General features: G+C 38.4%; 1 protein-coding gene across 7 annotated transcripts in view; it reads right to left on the bottom strand.

Annotated features, from left to right (window-relative positions):
• The window catches only part of COL12A1 (collagen type XII alpha 1 chain), a 128,036-nt gene that overhangs the window by 40,077 nt on the left and 67,246 nt on the right, over positions 1–20,713 (bottom strand). For all 7 annotated transcript variants that reach the window (XM_051855515.2, XM_051855516.2, XM_051855519.2 and 4 more), the window contains 15 exons: positions 19,891–20,033; positions 17,065–17,194; positions 16,597–16,736; positions 16,097–16,226; positions 14,441–14,583; positions 12,888–13,017; positions 12,136–12,278; positions 9,599–9,728; positions 7,784–7,903; positions 6,458–6,604; positions 5,612–5,728; positions 5,321–5,467; positions 4,422–4,496; positions 2,555–2,694; positions 106–229 (listed from right to left, as the gene is read on the bottom strand). In XM_051855515.2, coding sequence (XP_051711475.1) covers positions 106–229; positions 2,555–2,694; positions 4,422–4,496; positions 5,321–5,467; positions 5,612–5,728; positions 6,458–6,604; positions 7,784–7,903; positions 9,599–9,728; positions 12,136–12,278; positions 12,888–13,017; positions 14,441–14,583; positions 16,097–16,226; positions 16,597–16,736; positions 17,065–17,194; positions 19,891–20,033 — 1,959 coding nt within the window. The remainder of the gene's footprint in view (positions 1–105; positions 230–2,554; positions 2,695–4,421; positions 4,497–5,320; positions 5,468–5,611; positions 5,729–6,457; positions 6,605–7,783; positions 7,904–9,598; positions 9,729–12,135; positions 12,279–12,887; positions 13,018–14,440; positions 14,584–16,096; positions 16,227–16,596; positions 16,737–17,064; positions 17,195–19,890; positions 20,034–20,713) is intronic.

Below are 20,713 nucleotides of genomic sequence, written 5' to 3'. Positions count from 1 at the left end.
CACTCCCAATTCATAAGAAGTCAGATATTAGAGTGAGGTCTTACACTCTGTTATACCATCCCAAATGCTTTGAGGGTGCAGTCTACATCCTGTGATTCATTGTACCTGTTCTTGTGTTTCCTCCTCTGTACCTAATATTCTGGAGGGCTCCCAGGGCCTGGGCCTTGTCATTGTAGGTATTCAGCTTGAACTCAGATTTGACCTCATCACTGTACTGTACAAATGAAACCTGAAAGTAAATATGGTTTAGCAGTGAGTATAAGCCATCTCATTTGTGTTTTCAAACTCTGAGTGACTTCTCTAACTACAGAATCATCATTTAGTCCTAACCTGCTTGTAAAGCTGAAAGTCTTCTGTGCCATTCTCAATGTACCCCTGAGCTGATGAGGATTCAGGTTCAGTGGCTCAAAACTATTTTGGGCAGTCTTCCCAGCTGCCTTGAGAATCATAGAGAATCATAGAGGGGGTATAAGAATGTCTCAGATCTGACTGAATATTAAGCTCTTTATAGCTAGTCTTACACTCACTGCAGCTATTCCATTAAATTCTCTAACTTGCAATCTTCAACGAAATTATCATAAATGGCATTAGTAAGGAAAATTCATAGAATTCACTAGTACCTGAGATATAGGAAGAAATGGGAAAATCTAGGTAACAGCAGGTACTAGAAGTAAGAACATGTCTCCTTTTTTATTTGCTTGCTTGTTGTTCTTTTTTTAATTTTATTTAAGTTATATAAATTTCATGTATTTCATATATATAGATTTAGGAACATGGTGATACTTTCTACCCTACCCTCCCTCCCACCCATGCTCCAACACTTCCTCTTCCCTTTCACATTCCCACTCTTAATTTTTATAAAGATCTATTTTCAGTTTACTTAATCATTGTAAAGTTAAATCTACACTAAGTAAAAGAGTTCAACAAACAGTATGAAGAAGAAAACACTAAGAGCACGTATTCTTGAACCCAAATGCTGGCTGAACAGTTTGGCTGGTTCTCAACCCAGCACTCTTTCTCATTGACTACATCCAGTCTTCATGGATAACAATATCACTATGATCACACCACAGACTTAGCTACAATATGATTTAGTGGGAAGAGTACTGGCTTTGTAGTCAGGATCCCCTGCAACCAAACCCTAGCACTGTCAACTAAACAAGTTCCCTACATCTCTGACTTTTAGTTTACTTATTAGCAGAATGGAAATGAATTAAACTTATCTTCTAGAGTTGTTCTAAAGATGAATAATCTTATGTGTACAAAGTAAGTAGTGCATAGAAGTTAATGAAATATGTTAGCTATTTTTATTAGAAACCCTATATCTAAAAGGATGAAAAATAGCTCGGTTGTTGATATATTAAGAATAAAATCAGGCTGAGTTCTTGCTCTCTTGGGTTGGAACAATGTCTACAGGATTATTTGGGAATTTGAAATTTAGCATATTCCATGAAGTACTATTCCATAAAACAGGACATGGCTTGTTTATGCAATTATGTGGTTTATTTCAAAATATCTTATTTTCATAATGCCTCTAAGACGCCACCATGAAGTACAAACTGCCAAAATAAAGAAGAAAATTCACCAAAAGGAACAGGAAAGAAAAAGAGAAGAAAATTTTTTCAAAGATACAGTTTGTGCCCTTAACAAGTCAATGTTTTAGGTAGAAGAGAGTCACATAAATAGTGACAATATGAAGTGATACTTGCTATAAAAGGAACATAGACAAAATACTTCAGGAGCATGGAATTCCAAAATCCATCAGGGAGCCATTCTCCAGAAGGGGTGGAATTTGAAGTGGGTCTTCAAGATTGCAGAATCCAAGACATAGCTAATAATAGCTTAAATCAGATTCTCAAGGCAGCTGGGAAGACTGCCCAAAATAGTTTTGAGCCACTGAACCTGAATCCTCATCAGCTCAGGGGTACATTGAGAATGGCACAGAAGACTTTCAGCTTTACAAGCAGGTTAGGACTAAATGATGAATTATTCCTTGAGGTTTCTTATAGAAATGTAAATTTCTTTAAGTTTCTACTCCAGAATAACAAATAAATTTGCAGATACTACAAAGCAAGAAAACTGGTAATTATTATTTTAGGGAAACAAATGAAATGTGCTTTGGGTCAACAATGGATATTCTTCTGGTCAAGGTAATAGCTTCAATGTATAGAACAGGTTTCATTGACCCATCAGTGAGCACTGATTCTCCTAACATTTCAGGGTATGACACTCTCAATACTTGAATGTCTGGAACTCTGGGTGACCTTTTCTGGAAATGTGTTATAGTTGGAAGTCTTAACCAGAAAGTTAGAATCCAAATCCCATAAAATCTACAATATGAATGTCATTTAGCCAAAGAGAGTATCTAGAGGAATCTTATTTGTCTATTTATTATTTACAGCCAATTCCTTCCCAAAATTACATATGTAAAAGATAGCAAATAGTAAAGGTCCAAACATAGCTTATATTGAAAAGATTTTCCACTTAAAAAGAGAAGTTCAAGAAAATAGCACGATATTACAAATGAATAGCTAGCCAGTAAAATGACACTGACCTGAATCCCAGCAGGACTGATTTCATCAAAGGCTCCCACAGTATTAAAGATGAATTTTACAACTTTGTTGAAATTATCATCCCCAATACTCCAAGAGGCATCAGTCAAGAACACAATATCTGCCTTAGCCCCTTTGCATACTGGAAAAAAAAAAAAAAAAAGAGAGGAAGCCTCACATTTCATGAATTCTTTCACTCAAATGAGATTATATCACTGAAAAATGTAGTGAAACAACTTGCTACTCAAAATGTGGTTCAGAAGCAAGAGCACTCACTGCCTGGAAGCATATCAGAAATGCTGAGTCTTGGGCCCTACCCTAGGCTTTCGGAATCAGAATCACAATAACATGCCCATATGGCTCAAATACACAATAAATTTGAGAAGTGTTGGGCTAACTTGACTCTCAGTTTTTTCCTGTTCAGATCCATTATGCAAAGATATGCTTTTGCATCATGGAACTCTTCAAGTAGCTTCAAACACTAAATGGGAGAAGAAATCCATTGAAAAGCAGCACTATGTAAAACTGAAGGAGAGCCATCAATGGGTTTAGAGATTTTTAATATAATGACCAAAGATCTGGTGCAAATAAATTGATTGTTAATTTTAAATTAGGCCACTAAAATCACATGAGAGGGGAGATGAGACATAAAATAACTATCTTTCATTTGAATCCCAAACTTGGAGACTAAAAACAAAACTTTTAAAATAATAACATTTAAGTTTATAAAAACTTCACACATAGGCTATATGACAGTATGAACCTTCATGTAAATTAGACATTGAGTGACAAAGATGCAACCAGTACAAACCTATCAGTTGTAACAAATATACCACTCTGGATGTTGGTAGTGATGCAGGGCAATATGGAACTTTGTTCTGACTGTTCAATTTCATTGAGAATCTGAAACTATTCTACAAAATAAAGCCTACCTCAAAAAAGAAGAGTAAAACAATGCTTTTAAAGTCAAGATGACTGAATTTCTTTCAAGAGTTTAATTTAAAGAAATCCATTATTATTTTATCCTATAATAATAAACTTTTTTATCTTTATTTATGACAGGTTTCATAGTTTTTTGATCAATATAAAAATACCTGTGCTTAAATTTAATTTTTTAGTGTAGATAAATTTGAAAATGAGTATTTTTGCTGTTAGACAACAAATACAATAAAAAAATGGGGGGAAATTGTAACAATCTAGGTCCTTCTAAGAGGAAAGAAAGAAATCTAAAATGCTTTCTATTGAAAGCTAGAAGCAGAATACGGGAAAAAGAATTGTATAATAAATTACATTAATTAATTTATTAAAGAACAATTAATTTAATTTAATTTAATTTGATGGAGCACTAAACAACTGCTGCCAAATTACTGAGAAATCAACCTTAACATCTCTGTAAGTTACTGCAAGTAATTATATCTGAACCCTTGTGTGAAAAGAAATTATTTTAGCTTTATGTAATCCAGGGCACTTCTCAGGCCAGAAACCAGGAATTCCAAATCCAAAGGCCTCATGGCTTACATTTTACGTGTAGGCAAAAAGGCTCTCAGTTCCCATTGATGACGGCAGCCAGTGGAAAGAAATACCTACATGTGACTATGGACCATGGAAGGTTTCGCCTAGACCTCAATCAGCAAAATGGAGGAAACAATTCCAACCAAAATGTTGAAGTTTATAACTGATTTACACACCGAAATGGACCCATAGAACAAAAAAAATTACCTGCAATTTTGTTTGAATCTAAAAGAATTTTGGCAGCAACAATAAATCAGAAATGTTCTATACTCCTTCAACTACAAATGAACATATGGAACAGAAGTAAGTCTATAAATCTCTATCTGATGAGTTCATTGCCTAGTCAGCAGTACTTACCATCACGGGCTGGTGGAATGGTGGGAGGGGGTGGAGGTGTAGGTGGCTCTGTAGGGGCTTCTGTTGGTTTCAGGGCTAGAATTTTGAAAATAATAATTAGAAAACCACAACATGTGAATAGTTCATATTCCCAAAGGAAAATTTGTTTTTATTTTTTTTTAGTTTTTATTTTTTTTTTGACAGGCAGAGTCAGACAGTGAGAGAGAGAAACAGAGAGAAAGGTCTTCCTTCCGTTGGTTCATTCCCCAAATGGCCGTTACAGCCGGTGCTTTGCCTATCAGAAGCCAGGAGCCAGGTGCTTCCTCCATTTCTCCCATGTGGGTGCAGGGACCCAAGCACTTGGGCCATCCTCTGCTGCCCTCCTGGGCCACAGCAGAGAGCTGAACTGGAAGAGGAGCAACTGGGACAGAATCCAGCGCCCCAACCAGGACTAAAACTTGGGGTGCCGGTGCTGCAGGTGGAGGATTAGCCAACTGAGCCACAGCGCTGGCCCCAAAGGTAAATTTGAAGAGTAATTTAAGTTGCCAACTACAAATCAAATCTTAGAAAATAAGGCTCCAATCTTGTTTTCCCAGACACAAGGGAGACTCTGTTCTATCCACACACGTTTGGTATCACTGGTACTCATACAACATCAACTATAGCTGTAGAAAGTAGAGTAAAGATGTAAAGGGAGAATGTAAGGCCTTCAAGGAGGGCAAAGGAGTAAAAGTCACCAATATGAGTACATCTACATCTTCTCAGTGTCAGCCATCTATCCCGCAGTTAGCCCTTTCCTGCCATCATCACTATTGCTACCCACAGAGAGAAGGGCCTGAACGGAAGGCACCTATGACTCCCACACCTACAGCATTCTGTTCTGAAGCCTAGAAAACTTTCCAAAGTATTTGAAAACTTACTGGTATGTTCATTGATAGGGACACCTGGTCCCTCGAGGTTTGGTGTCTGCACAAAAACAGTGACACCATAATCACTGCCTGGTGAAAGGCCAGTGAAGCAATGACTAGTTTCTGATCCACGCACAGTAATTTCTTGTCCTCTGGTTCCTGATTATGATGAAAAAGGAAAATGTCAGTGTCATCATCAATCACATTAAAGACATCTCTACATGTCATTTTATAAACAAACTGTTCTTTACTGAAATTTAAAATGTATCCACTATGCTCCAGTTCATTTTTTAACCCACATACCATCTGCAGGGCTTAGTTTTAGCCTGTAGGAGGTGGCTGCCCGGTGAGGTGACCATCTGACACAGAATGTATCCCACCCAACCTGGTAAGTTTTCAGATCTGTCACATTTAAATACACTACAAAATAAAAAAGAGATTCATTTTGTAAATAATGGCAAAAAATACTTTTAATCACAACAATTTTCAAATTTTCACTATGGCTGAAAAATAAATGTCTAAAATTTTTTAAAGTTTTCTCATATGAAACATACATGAAAATGGCACAATCACAAAAGACTTTTCTTTGCATCACTGAGTCTCAAGGCAAGGAAGGTCCACAGAGTCCTTCATAAAACTATATCAAAGAAGTCTCATAGAAAAAAATAATAAATTTTTCTGAAAGGCAATGTGGTAAGTCTTTAAGTGGTTATCAAAGCATTTGATGACTACTACATCTGTCTCTGGGCCAAGTCAATAATAATAATTCAATTGTCCAACTAACTTATCAGTGAATTCATTTAATCAATGAATTTAGGTAACATGTCTCTTAACATCAAATGTCAAAAATAAATAGCATGCCCAATCTTAATTTTACAGACCGTTCATAGACAAAATGAAAATTTCTGTATTTTATCTTTTAAAATTCAAAATATAATATTTTATGCAGAAGAAACATCATCATATACATTTTTATGTACTCACATTACTTACGAGTTTAGATAGGTTTGTTTAATGGGGCACAAATTGACCTACCTACTTAATGCTAAGAAAACATGCAAATGTTAATAAACAGTAAAACTAAAACAAGCTGGGCTGGTCATTTTCACTACACATTTTCTTACAACCATGAAAAGATTCATGACTCACATGTGGTGCCTTGATCTGTCAGGGGAACACTGAGTCCAGAATCATACTGAGCATAAACATTCACATCATAGGTCGTGCTGGGATTGAGATTGTGTAATGTGTACGATGTCACTTCTCCAACAAAAGCTTCCATGGGCTCATTGGAACCTTGAATAACAATCACAGAAATATTCCATCAGTTGCCTCAAATTTTTCTTAAAGATCTTAATTTAGAGTCAAATGGTAGGATAAGTTCCACTAATTCTTACAGTCCCTCATGCACTTGCTTACTGTAATACATGCTACATTAAATGGTGAATGAGAAACTATAGAGACTGAATTATTCACTTTCATTCTCAAAGCCCAGCACCTAGAATGTAGTAAAAAAAAAAAAAATGGTCAATTTTTCTTTAGGGAATAAATCTCATGCCTCTTTTCTAAGTCCTACTTTGCCAACATAGGGCTTTCCACACAGTGGGTGCTTCATTAACATTTGTCTATTTGTTACAGAAATGATTAAGAATTTCTATCTTAGACCTCATTCCATACAGTTTGGTTACTGAGAGTTCTCAGTTATCAACTCCCCTTTCTTCTTTAAGCTCTCTTTCCATTTCTTACACAGGTTCTCATTTCCTTTCTTTCCTTCATTTTTTCTAAATCAGACTCTTCCTTGAGATATGCAAAATTCCCTAGCAAATTTGATACAAAGAACATTTTTCTTCAAATTTTGCTAAGCACATAGATAGCACATGGAAGCAGAGCTGATGTCAGTTTAGGTTAAAACACCAGTGGGGAGTTGACAAGAAACCTACCATGGGTAAACTAATGTGTATTACTCCAATGCCCATATGGGGTGGTAATGGAGACACAGATATGTTGATTGCCCTGATTTAATCAATGTTATATATTCATGCTTGGAGTATCACACATTATACTCCAGAGGTAAATGCCATTATTGTTAATCAAAAAAATTAATATTTAAGGAAAGAATTTTTAAATCTATATCCAAAATGGAGTAACAGCTGGCTATAATTGAGAAAATACATATTGAGAATTGAGAATAAATATGTATTATTTCATAATAATAATAACAAATAGGATGTCTAACCATAAGCAGCATTGCAACATTATAGACCAGATCAAACTTTTCAATCGTGTAAGTTAGTAAGAGTCTCACCTACACCCCTAGTAACAACAGTGCTTTAGACTACTGGCTTAAAACAGAATTTCTAGAAACATTACCAACTGAACTAGCAGGAGAATACAGGAGTAGGTGATGCAATGGAAAATATCTTCACATACAAATGACCCCCAAAGCATTTCTACAGTGATAAGAGGCTTCCTTACCCACTGGCTTATACACAATTTTATAGCCAAGAACTGGAGAAGGTGAAGGATCCCAAGACACCCTGAATCTTGTATACCACTCATCAGAGATGTGTATATTCTGAGGAGGAAGTAGTCCCACTGCAAACAAACATTAGCACATATCACAGACCTTTCCACAGTACACAAGGAGAGCACAAAACTTTATGATAATTGAATAGGGCTATCCTATGAAAGCAATTTAATAATGTCCCATGATGTCCTTGTCCAGAAAACAATGAGCCATTGAAGTGTTCAATAAAACTTAGTAGTTTTCCAAATTCAAACAGCAACTGAAATGGTCTCAGGAACTGATGATTTCCAGAACAACTTCCCCAGCAGAAACAAGATCCTGAACTGTTATGTTATCTGGCTCAGAAGTATAGAAAACAAAAGAGACAGTAGACTGTTTTAGAATGTTATAGATTGCTAGAACCAGAAAGCAATTTAGAGGCTATGTAGTCCAACCATTTCATCATATAAATATGATATGACTTGCACAAGGCCACACAGTGACTAAAACAAGGTTCCACCCCCACACCACTCTGTACTCCACCAGAATAACTGAAAGTCTTAAACCCAGAGGCACAGCCCCCAAACCTACAACTTGTAAAGTCAATGCTGTGCAGTCAGCATATCAACTAGTCACTGGGTTATTACTCATAATATTAGCAAAATCATACATGTAACTTGAGATTTATTTTCCACTGGAAAAACTAGTCACAACTTTGACCCTTCCTAGAAAATTCAAGATGCAGTAAATATTTTAAATATACTTTGATAAGCACAAAGTTGTGATATATGCCATTGTCCTCCCAAAAAACTAACCAAAATATATTCTTAAAAAAATTTCAGGGGATAGTGGAAAAAGTCAGTTTCTTAAATTAAAATCATCTTCAGGAACTAAGTCTCCACTGTTTTACTCCTATAGACAACAGTATCAATAAACATGTAGACTGCTGATCTTGAGGGACTGAGTTGATCAGCTCTACTTCCTTTTCTCTTAGCAGCTTCCAAATATTACCTATGCTAATTTCTGTGATATTGTAAATGTTGTTTAGGCACAAAAAACGTTGGGGCAGGTAAGTGTAAACAGAAATCTGAAATCATGTTACCCACGTAGAACTTTGCTACGTGAACCGGAAAAACAAGAATGTCAATATTTAACAGGAACAGAACTCAGAGCTGGAGTCCAGCCAGCCTTTATGCTAACCCAGTGGCATTCAGCCTTGGCTGTGTATTGGAACATCCATATGTCCAGACCATACCTCAGACCAGCTATCTCAGTATCTCTAAGAACAGCACCCAGGCACAAGCATTTTTTTAAAGCTCCTCAGGAGACTCCTATGGGCAACCAAACTAGAGATTCTTTATCCTATAAGAAATTTGCCACCTGTGTAGGTCAGAAAAGGGGACACTGGTAATTCTGTTGTCATCATCGTTTTGACAAAATTTAATGTCTAACATAAGTGTTAATACAATATTAATATAATGTTTAAAAGTGTCCATAAAGATAAAAGTTAAAGACTATATTTGAGAGGTACGTAGATAGAGAAAGAAAGAGAACAGAGCTCCCATTCACTTGTTCATCCCCAAAATGCTCACATAGAGGCCAAGAAAATAGGAACTAGTGCCAGGCATCAAATCCAGGTACTCTGGTATTGGATGAGGGCATATTAACTGCTAGGCTAAATGCCTACCCCCAAATCATAAGGTGTTAAAATGTAAAAGAAGCAACATCAAAATCTTGACAACTTCAACGCATACTCAAAAAGAGAAAACATAGAAGACGCTTACCAGTTCTTCCATTTCCTGTAAGATGGCCACCATCTCCATCTTCGTAAACAGCAATAACAGTAATTTTATACGGAGTATCAGATTGCAGGGGTTGCAGTATTACATTGTTTCTTCTGCCTGGGACTGTGGTCTACACATGAGGTTAAATTATAAATTTATTACAGCTAGAGATAAAAGACAACATTGTTTTATGTATTCTCATAAACAGCAATGGTTTTTTCCTATTTTCTTTGGGCTATACAACTCTTGTGGTAAGACAAATTGTCTACAGTACCTCTATGCAGTGTGGAAAAATGGTTTCAGACTCAGGCAGATCTGGGCTCAAATCCCAGATGAGCTATTTAACAGCCATGTGATTTAGCATCTCTGAAAGAAATCATGAGGACTAAAGGCACACACACAGCACCTCAGAATAGGCTACTGAGCACTGGAGCACTCAGCAGGTAATTCACCTCCCTCCTGCTGTTTCCCATCACTGGAGAATAAAGCTTCTTCAAAAATCATTCTATTGTGTAAACATCCTATGTTGACAGGGTAGAAATCTTATTCTTTTTTTATTTATATATTTGGGAGCCAGAGAGAACAAAATATAGAAAGATAGAATTTTTCTATTAGTTCCAACCCCAGATGCTGTCAAAGACAGGACTTGCCCAGGCTAAATCCAGGAGTCTGGAACGCAGTCCAGATCCCCCATGTGAATGGCAGGGACCCAACTACTTGAGTCCTCACCCGCTGCCTCCTTGAGTGTGCATAAATAGAAACAGAGGGATTATGACATGGCATTCACATAGACCTTCAACAAGAATGTACCAAGTTCCCACTGTGGGTCAGGTATGGCACTAGCTACTTGTGACTCAGTTTCTGCCCACAGGAATACCAATTTGAGACAGGAGTTGTGGTAGTGCAAGTTAAGTTGCCTCTTGGTATGTGTGGGATATCGGAGACCCTGGGTTAAAATCTAGTCTCCACTTCTGATACAGCTTCCTGCTAATGCACACTCTGGGAAGCAACAGATTATAGCTCAAGTGCTTGGGTCCCTGCCACTCAGGTGGAAGACCTGGATTGTGTTCTACGCCCTTTTGGCCTGCCTAGCCCCAGATATTAAAGGCATTTAGGGGGCCAACACTGTGGCGTAGCAGGTAAAGCTGCCACCTGCAGTGCTGTCATCCAATATGGCCACTGGTTCAAGTCCCAGCTGCTTCTCTCTGATCCAGCACTCTGCTATGGCCTGGGAAAACAGTAGAAGATGGCTCAAGTGCTTAACACTGCACTCATGTTGGAAACCTGGAAGAAGTTTCTGGCTCCTGGCTTCAGATCAGCCCAGCTCCAGCCATTGCAGCCATTTGGGAAGTGAACCAGTGGATGGAAGAGCTTTCTGTCTGTCTCTCCCTCTCTCTGTCTGTAACTCTACCTCTCAAATAAATAAATAAATAAATCTTTGAAAATAATAATAAATTGGTAGAAGAAATTACATTTTAATGGTCTCAGAAGTAAAGGTAAACTGCACATTTGTCCATGGCAAGCATAAACAAACACCAAACATCAGCTTCACTGCTCTGGCAAACTAACTGGTAATCCTGTTTAGCTCATTTTGATGAGAAATTCTCAATATGTTTCTATTAGTAAAGATGGGGACTTGAATTAAAGCCTTCAAGTAGGTGAAATATTTAACCGCATGGAGAGAGTATGTTCTAAGAGACTGTGTGTGGTATTAATGTTGCAAACCACAGACTTGACTTCTTTACAATCAACATGATGGGTAAACTTTCTGGAATCTATCACAATTAAACCACTAAAGTTCAAATACAGTGTGAAGTTTTTTCCATCAGTTATAAATGGATTTATATAGTAAGGATTATGGGAGCTTGGATAATCACATCATTTGAACTTTACCTTAAATATTCCAGAGTAATGAGTATCATATTTCACTAGACTTGGTTTCTATGGTATAAATTAAGTGATTGGAAACATGCAGGTGAGGAGTGGGCATTCGGTACAGCAGTTAAGATGCCACTTGGGATACCTATATCATATATCAACCTGCCTAGATTTGAGGCCCCCACTCTGCTTCTGATCTAGCCTCCTACTAATGCATTCCCAAGGAAACAGCAGGTAGTGGCTCAAGACTTGGGTCTGCCACCCACATGAGAGATCCAAACTGAGTTCTGCACTCCTGGCTTTGGCCTGGCCCAGCCTCAGCTATTGTAGACATTTAGGGAGTAAATCAGGGGAAGGAAGATAATTCATTCTCTCTCTCTCTCCGTCTCTCTCTCTCTCTCCCTCTGTCTCCAATAATTAAAAATGAATAAATAAAACTTTTTGAAAACATGCAGCTGATCAAGAGATGAGGTTTTTCTAAGACAAAGGAGCCCAAAAACTGTTCCTCTGTGCTATGGAAGCCCTGACTAGGGTGGTTTCATTTTCATGCCAGAGAAAGTCCTGTAACACATGACTGTCACACAAAAGTCAAGGACAGTTAAACCTTACCCTCCAACCAGCTAAGTTATACAGTGTCCCAAGTGTTATGTTAGACTTACATATTCATCAATTGGATCACCAACAGTGGGAGAATAAATGATCCTGTATTGCTGAACCGGCCCATCAGCGTGATCCCAGGCTACAGAGAGGCTATTGGTTGTCTCCCCAAAGACTCTCAGATTCCTTGGTCCACCTCGGGGCACTAAATAAATAAAACAGAATTTGTTGCCTCCCTGGGAGCATTACCCAGGTCAGATTAAGGAAACTGCATGCAGGTGCTTCATGATTCACTGTGATAAATGGTTTATTCCCTTAAGACAAAATACCTATCTTCTATGCTTTTAATGTGAGATCATAACAATTTAAAATGCTACATCTCACAGCTACAGTTCTGCTTTCAGTGACATAGTACCAAGTTTAAACTTAAGTATACAGATGCGGAAAAAAGACATTGTTTTTACTAGTTAACCACCTCTGTTTAATGAAACATAAAAGCCAAGTTTTCACATTTCCAAAGTGCCTAGTTGTGAGAAGACCCACTGCAGGCCAGAGAGGAACCCTCCTTAATTTAGGTCCCAGATGAAAAATGATGAAATGAAGTTCATTAAGCACACAGGAGAATCAAGGACCCAAAGTTTTAGTCTGAATGTGAATGTGGAGATGCCCAAGCAGAATCCCATGCAGAAGCCTATCCCCTCCCTAGCAGAGAGGGAGAAAGTTCACCATACCCCCACTCACCACCTACCTCCCTCTCCTCACTCTCTCAAAGAAGCCCTGCCAATCTAGCTACAAGAGAATGGGGAAGACTCACATGTGCGGCCCTGGCTGGGGCTGGGATTGCCCTCTCCATCCGAGTACAGGGCCACGATGTCCACAGAATAGGGTGTGTCAGGAGTCAGCCGCTCCAGGTGCACTGTGCGGGTATTTCCTGGCACCACAATCTACAAGGGGAAGAAATGCCAAATTCTACCTGACAACAACCCAGCTGCTTACAGAGCCTGTGGTTAGGCAGCATACTAATATTTATAATACAAGGCTGAGCCCAGATATGTCAGCAGCCAACTGTGCTTCTTCATAGGCTTGACCCAAGCCACAATGTTAGGTGCTTTCATCCTAAGGAATTTCCATTCTAAAGAAGGCTCATTCATTTTTGACTCTTAATAGCTTCAATCATCTCCCATTTATGTTTATGATAAAGATTCTCAAGCATAACATCTAGGGTTCATGATATTTATCCAAGAACATCCTGAACGTTAGATACACATAAGAGAAGGATTTCCACACCATTTGGGGAGAGACAAAGGTAATGTTGTGTAATATATCCTATCATACACAGGGGCATGGAAATCAAGATTCTTATAAAATACACAACTGCTTGCTGTTTATCTCTGTTCATGATCATTTTTATTTTTGCAAAGACTTGTCAGCTAAATTAATCTATAAATTTACTTGACATTGGGTGTTCTGATAAGATTTTTATCCAAATTAGTAAATTTCTGAATTCTAAATTATTAGTCAACTTAAAAATACACTGAATAATATTATTAGTTGAAGACAGATAAGGGATATTTGTAATAGCCAATAAGGCAAGCTTTAAGATAGCCTCATTACAAAGACATTAGTACTTCACAGCAAAAGTTCATATTGATAAGGTCTGGCAATAGTTTGCATTTATCATGGGGGGTTTTAATTCATTTGAGTAATCTGAATTTTCCCAAAATTCTTTTCCTGAACTAATATTAGAATTAATACACCTCCCTTAACTTACCTAAAATAATCATTTAGGGGTCGGCATTGTGTTTCAGCAGGTTAAGACACTGCTTGCAACTCAGCATCCCATATCAAAGAGCAAGTTCAAGATCCAGCTACTCTGCTTCCAATCCACCTTCCTACTAATGTACTTGGGAGTCAGCAGATTATGACTCAAATACATGGGCCCCTGTCACCCATGTGGGAGATCATAATGGAGCTCCTGGTTCTTGGCTCCAGCCTGGCCCTGAACTGGCTGTTGCAGCCATCTGGAGAGTGAACTAGCAGATAGAAAATATCTCTCTCAGTTGCCCACTAGCTCACTAGCTCTCTCTCTCTCTCTCTCTCTCTCTCTTGCTCTGCCCTTCAAAAAAAATAAATCTTTTTTAAGAAAAATCTTGTAAATATTATATACTGACATGTCTGTGCTTTGGGCTCTTAGAGGCTACCAAAACTGCACAAACATGCAACTACATTTATCAAGAAATACAATTTCCATGAGAGGCAGGGACACACCAATAATAGGTTTATTGTTCCCTGCCAGCAGCCATGGTAGGAAGAACAACAGAATCTACAAATTCTTTGGCTGAGCTCTAAGGTGACAATATTACTTACAGATTCTGAGGGTCTTGTGCCAGCCACAGGAGAATACACAACACGATACTGCTGCACAGGCCCAGGAGCAGGATCCCAGCGAACATCAAGGCTGTTGGGTGTGGGGTTATACACCTGCACATTTCTTGCCAGTCCTCTCACCACTGAGGAAATGAAAGGAAACACCTGTTTCTTGAATCTGCCTATGTGTGTCAAGCTTTTATCATTTTTCTACAACCTAGACTCTGTAATAGGATGAAATGTTATGCCATTTAAACTTCTAATTATCTATATACAAAAGCAAATTAAAACTCTCCAAATCTGAATTTAGTCAAAGTTAGGCAACTATGACCTCTGTGTATATGGAAGCAATGATGTTTTCAATAAAAACAAGCTAGTGAAAGTAGAAGAACTGGACTGGCCCTAAAGGGCATAGGATAAGGCGAAAGAAACAGGAAAGGGGCTTTGGTTTTCCAGCAAAAGTACTGGAGGGAGAAGAGGACAGCCATTTCACAGGATCTATCTTCTAAGTAAAATCTCACAACAGCAATGGAGCCGCTCTAATTCACTCATTCATTCTTTCATTGATTCCTCCTTTATTCAACAACAGCTACTAAAACTTCTGTGCTTAGAAAAATATGATACACTCAATTCTCAATAGGGACTTAGAGAAATCTACCAATTAAATCCATGTACTAATCCCAAATTCTAGTTTAGCCCATACTGTCATCTTTCCAGACCACTACATTTTTTATCAAAAGAAACCACCCATGCTATCTTCATTTTAACTATCAGGAAGTATATTTTTAAAGCCAAAGAAACATTTATCAGCATGCACAAAAGCCTTCAGGAAGTACTTCAAAGAATAGTAAAACCACCATAAACTGAGTTCTTAAGATATTAACAGCAAATTAAAACCTACAGACTTTTAATGTCCAAAAGCACTTCCTCTGCAAACCATAAAAATGTATGCAATCCAAGTAATGCAATGAACAGTTTAACAATTTACACCATGCAAGCCAATTGCAAAACAATGCTTCATGCAATTTTATAAAGCACAAAGCAAGCTGAATGAATTTTGGTAAGAGAAACTGAAGAGCTGAAGTAACATTCTGATAATTATATACACACTTTAAAATCCTAAAATTATTTTAAAAGAATGTCACTGGGGCCAGCACTGTGGCACAGTAGAAGGTTAAGCTGTATGTTACAGTGCCTGTATCCCATATGAGCACAAGTGTTCCACTTTCAATCCAGCTTCCTCCTAATGCTCCTGGAAAAACAGAAGAAGATGGCCCCTGTACCCACATGGGAGACCTGGATGGAGCTCCTGGCTCCCAGCTTCAGTCTGGTCCAGCCCTGGCCGCTGTGGCCATTTGGGAAGTGAACCGCAGATAGAAGACTTCTCTCTCTGCCTCTGCCTCTCTCCCTCTCTGTAACTCTACCTTTCAAAAAAAGAAATAAATCTTAAAGAAAATAATTTTCATTATCAATTTTTTATTTCATACACTAAAATGTTAAGGGTTGTTAGTGTTTGGGAGGTATACTATGGGCAATTGTAATATTTTGAATTCCATCATTATGTATTTGCCTCACTTTCTTTAATGGCCCTCTACAGACTTTATAATGAAAAGCAGCACTTAAATGAAATATAAGCTTTTCTGCCTTTTTACTTACATGTCCTTGCAGTATCTGATGTGCGTCCTCCATCACCTTCATTATAAACAGGAACTACTGTAATGGTGTATGGGGTATCTGGCTGCAGATTCCTGAGAATGGCATAATTGGTATTCCCAGGGATTGGTACCTAAAGATTTGAATGAGGCACAAAGTAATTGATTTGAAAACCTTGTAAACAATATAAAACCAACTCAAGACAAAGTCAAGAATCATGTTCCATAAGATCGAGATGTAATGATTTACTCCTCTATGAACTATCACAGGAGGTTGTGAAGACGTCTATATACTCCCGCTTACTCCAGGAATGACCACTTCTTCCACTGGCCCTGAGATTGCAATGTTCCTACTACGCAGGCTTTAAGATATCAACTATGCACCCTTAGTCAGGTCCTTGTAAATAAATATGAACTTCAACACTAAAGCAAACTGGTTAACTCTTTCAGTTCCCCTTTTAAATCACTCAACAGCTAACATATTTCATTCCAGGAAATAATTACCAATTCCTCTGAGCCACCTGCTGTTGGTGCATAAAAGAGTTTGTACTGACGAGGATTTCCCTCTGCATGGTCCCAGCGAACATTCAAGGTGCTGGTAGAAGGGTCATACACTCTTAGGTTCCTCACGGTATTCAGAGGTTCTGAAATGCACAGAAATCATAGCACAGGATGGTCCGAACAAGCAAGCATACACAAAATACAAGTTCCACGATAACTCATAGGCATCCAACTGTCTGCTGTGTGTAAACCACAGCAGACACCCCACAAATATTTGTTGAAGTAGTGAATAAATGCAAAATGTTACTGGTGCATAAGTCTCATCTACCCACAGAGATGGAAAATTCCAAAAATTGATATTTAACATTAGTACTATTTTTAATGAATCAAAGTCACCCTCAGTGTTTTGAGATAAGGTACAATTCCAGCAGCAGTTATAAAAGATGCTACAAGGACTTTGGTTTTACTTACTAGTCTTGCCTCTTCCCGTCATCCGACCCCCTTCGCCATCAGGATACAGGGAGGACACGGTGATCGTGTAAGGAGTGTCAGGCTTCAGTTTCTGCAGGACCACACTGTTCTGCCGTCCTCCTATTGTGGTCTTGAGTAAAACAGGCCTTGGTGAACATTAGCTGTCAATCTCACCATCAACCACCATCTCAAAAACTGCTTGAAAAAGCTTTCTACATAGGTGCTGTTTGAGACCCTGGGAAGCTTCTGGAATCATGTACCACAGCAAAAGCTTAAGATACATCTTATGGTAGAATTTTACATGAAAAATATGCACCTCAAATCACAAAAAGTATCCCAAACTTTAAAACTGGTGAACTCAAAAAGATATCTCAACTTGCCAGCCACAAGCACTGCAAAATTTTATCCAAAACACATTTCACAGAACTCTTCCAAGAGAAGGGATTAATCACAAGTGAGCTACAAAAGGACTTTAAGATACCAAAGAACTGCATAATTTTAGAAGCGCTCTGCACCATTCAGCATTAGCCTCACTTTTTTGCAGATGTTTTTTATTTACTTTAGAAACACATTAAAATGATTCAGCAAAAGATCTGAAGATCTTCATGTTTCCCCTAAAACACTGTCACTCTAACAGAATTAGCTGTGTAAACGACGTGACCAGATTGTCTGCCAAGCCACACTCAGGCAAGAGTTCCTAGTTGTCTCCACCATAACAGCCTGGTGCCATGAAGCTTCTCAATTTCCTCCAATTATGGAGTTTGAAGTATTTTATTCATTGCTTAAGGCCGTCTAGCTATCTTGTTGAAAGAAAATTTGTACGATTTGTTAACAGCCTACCGAATTCAGATGTTTATGCCATGCTAATTAAAATCACATGACAATGGCATGTTGCCCACAAGTCAGTGCACGTGTACATGGCTGTACGCGCCAGTACAGACCAGATGTTTCCAGCTTAGCACCCATCCACTGAAGCAGTCTAGTTCCAGAGAAAACCTCAGCAAGTCACTGAAGGCATCCTCGACATGAACAAATGGACTTGCAGTAACTAACCTTAATAAATTTATAATCTGAGGTTATGAAATAGATGTATCAATTTCAATATAAGCCATCTTCATAAAAACTTGATACACAACAAGTCTTAGAGCATCTACTTAGGAAAATCAGTCTTATGAGTAAGCAGAGGTGTATGGGCCTACTTTTCCCATCCAACTCCACAAAAATAATTCTAGCTCTAGTGATGCATTACTTTGATTATTTCAGGGACAGCATTAAAATCCAAATATCCCTCACAATAACAAACCTTACAGGATGAGCAGCTCATACTTCCCAGGGGATAAGTTTATGAGACTCTTTCTAATGATAACAAACAGCTCAAGGACAGTAAACAAGACTCAAGAGAAACAGTTGGAGTACCAGTGTCACCAAGAAAGGAAACGCTAAAGACAAGCTTCACCTGCTTTTTAGCTTTACCCAAATCTGGTCTGGCACAAAAAAAAAGAAGTTCTGTTTCTAAAATTAAAATATCAGTCCATATCATTTGTTTTATCTTATTTTTATATAAAAGCCATTGGTTACAGCTTCTATTTATTATTAACAATCTATTTAACTAAAACAATTTCTCAGTCCAAATGCATCATTCTACTTAAGACTGTTGCTATGGAAACCTCAAAAGACAAACTCAGAAGTGACACTAAAGACAGGAATGTTTCTAATGCGTCTAAGTCCTCTTACAAGGTTCTATCAAAGACCTTGAACCACAAACCCAAAGCCATTGCCCACCTGAACCTCAAATAACATCTCTGAACTAGCAAGACACATCATAGGTGTCAAGACCCACATACAGATAGGGCTGGCGCTGTGGCTTAGTGGATAAAGACACTGCCTGCAGTGCTGGCATCCCATACGGGTGCCAGTTCTAGTCCCGGCTGCTCCACTTCTGATCCAACTCTCTGCTACGGCCTGGGAAAGCAGTAGAAGATGGCCCAATTCCTTAGGCCCCTGCACCTGTGTGGGAGACCTGGAAGAAGCTCCTGGCTCCTGGCTTTCCATCATTGCAGCTCCAGCAGTTGCAGCCAATTGAGGAGTGAATCAGTGGATGGAAAACCCCCTCCCCTCCCACTTCTCCTTCTCTCTATGTAACTCTGACTTTCAAATAAATAAATAAATCTTAAAAAAAAAGGCCCACATACAGGGCCCGAGTTGTGGAGTAGCAGGTAAAGCCACAGTCTGTGACGCTGGCATCCCTTATGGGCAGTGGTTCAAGTCCCTGCTGTTCCACTTTGGATCTGGCTCCTTGCTAATGGCCTGGGAAAATGGCCTGAATTAGGTGAATAGACTACAAGGTCAGTAAACATCAGATTTAGAAGGAACCCTATGACATTCCAAACCCAGAAAAAAACTGGAATATATAAAAGAAAACAAACTTTATAGTTATGTTTCACAAATTTTCAGCATTTGATACAGTTTCAAAGGAGGACGGAAGCCCTACAGAGTCTCAAAAACTATTAGATTCTGAACTCCATAATCCAGTGCTAACACCTTCTAAGGGAACCATGAATAAGCTGGTGTGCATGCCTGATGCTCTGAAACTACTATGAGGAGCAACTGTCATCTTCCATGAGAACATTCACTCAGCTTATATTAGGGCCCACCACTCATAGTGCCAGGTAAAGAGTCAAATGACCCCATTCAATATAGTAAATCTTGCATCCCATAAAAAACTTCAGTGTGACTAAGCATTAGGGAGAAAGGCATTTGAAGAGGAGAGGTTTGAAGAGGAGAGGTAGAATTTATCCAAGTTATAGTCTTTATAAAACAAATTACCGTTTGTTCATTGCCTTCCCCTGTTGAAGGCTGATAAGTGATTCTGTATTTCTGCACACGACCACTGGCAGGATCCCACTTAACAGTCAAACTGTTAGATGTTGCATTGTACACCTGAAGGTTTCGTGGGCCACTTTTCGGAGCTGAAAGAAAATTTTTGGAAACAGGGTAAGCACACAGAACAATGCTACCCCGAATTATGTATGGTTACCAAGGAAATCAAGAGAGTTTCATACCTCTGGATTTAAAATTAAATTTGACACCCTAATAAAGACAGTTGTTGAGTCTTAAATAGCTCCTTGGTATGAATGCTTATGAACCCCAAAATTGATAGGTGAGAGCCCTAGCCGCAATAGCATATTATTTGGAGATGGGGCCTGTGAGGTTAGTTGAGATCATGACTCATCCGATGGGATGAGTCTTTTTTTTAACTTTTATTTAATAAATATAAATTTCCAAAGTACAGCTTTTTGATTATAGCGGCTTTTCCCCCCATTCTCCCACCCACAACCATCCCATCTCCCACTCCCTCTCCCATCCCATTCTTCATCAAGATTCATTTTCAATTATCTTTATATACAGAAGATCAACTTAGTATATACCTAGTAAAGATTTCAACAGTTTGCACCCACATAGAAACACAAAGTGTAAAGTACTGTTTGAGTTCAAGTTATACCATTAAATCACATAGTACAACACATTAAGGACAGAAATCCTACACGAGGAGTAAGTGCACAGTGACTCCTGTTGTTGACTTAACAACTGACACTCTTGTTTATGGTGTCAGTAATATCTGAGGCTCTTGTCATGAGCTGCCAAGGCT

The sequence above is a fragment of the Oryctolagus cuniculus genome, chromosome 5 (genome assembly GCF_051225735.1).
Source record: "Oryctolagus cuniculus isolate XC-2025 breed Fujian yellow rabbit chromosome 5, ASM5122573v1, whole genome shotgun sequence".
Lineage (NCBI taxonomy): Eukaryota > Metazoa > Chordata > Mammalia > Lagomorpha > Leporidae > Oryctolagus > Oryctolagus cuniculus.
This window is presented reverse-complemented; position numbering and strand designations above follow the sequence as displayed.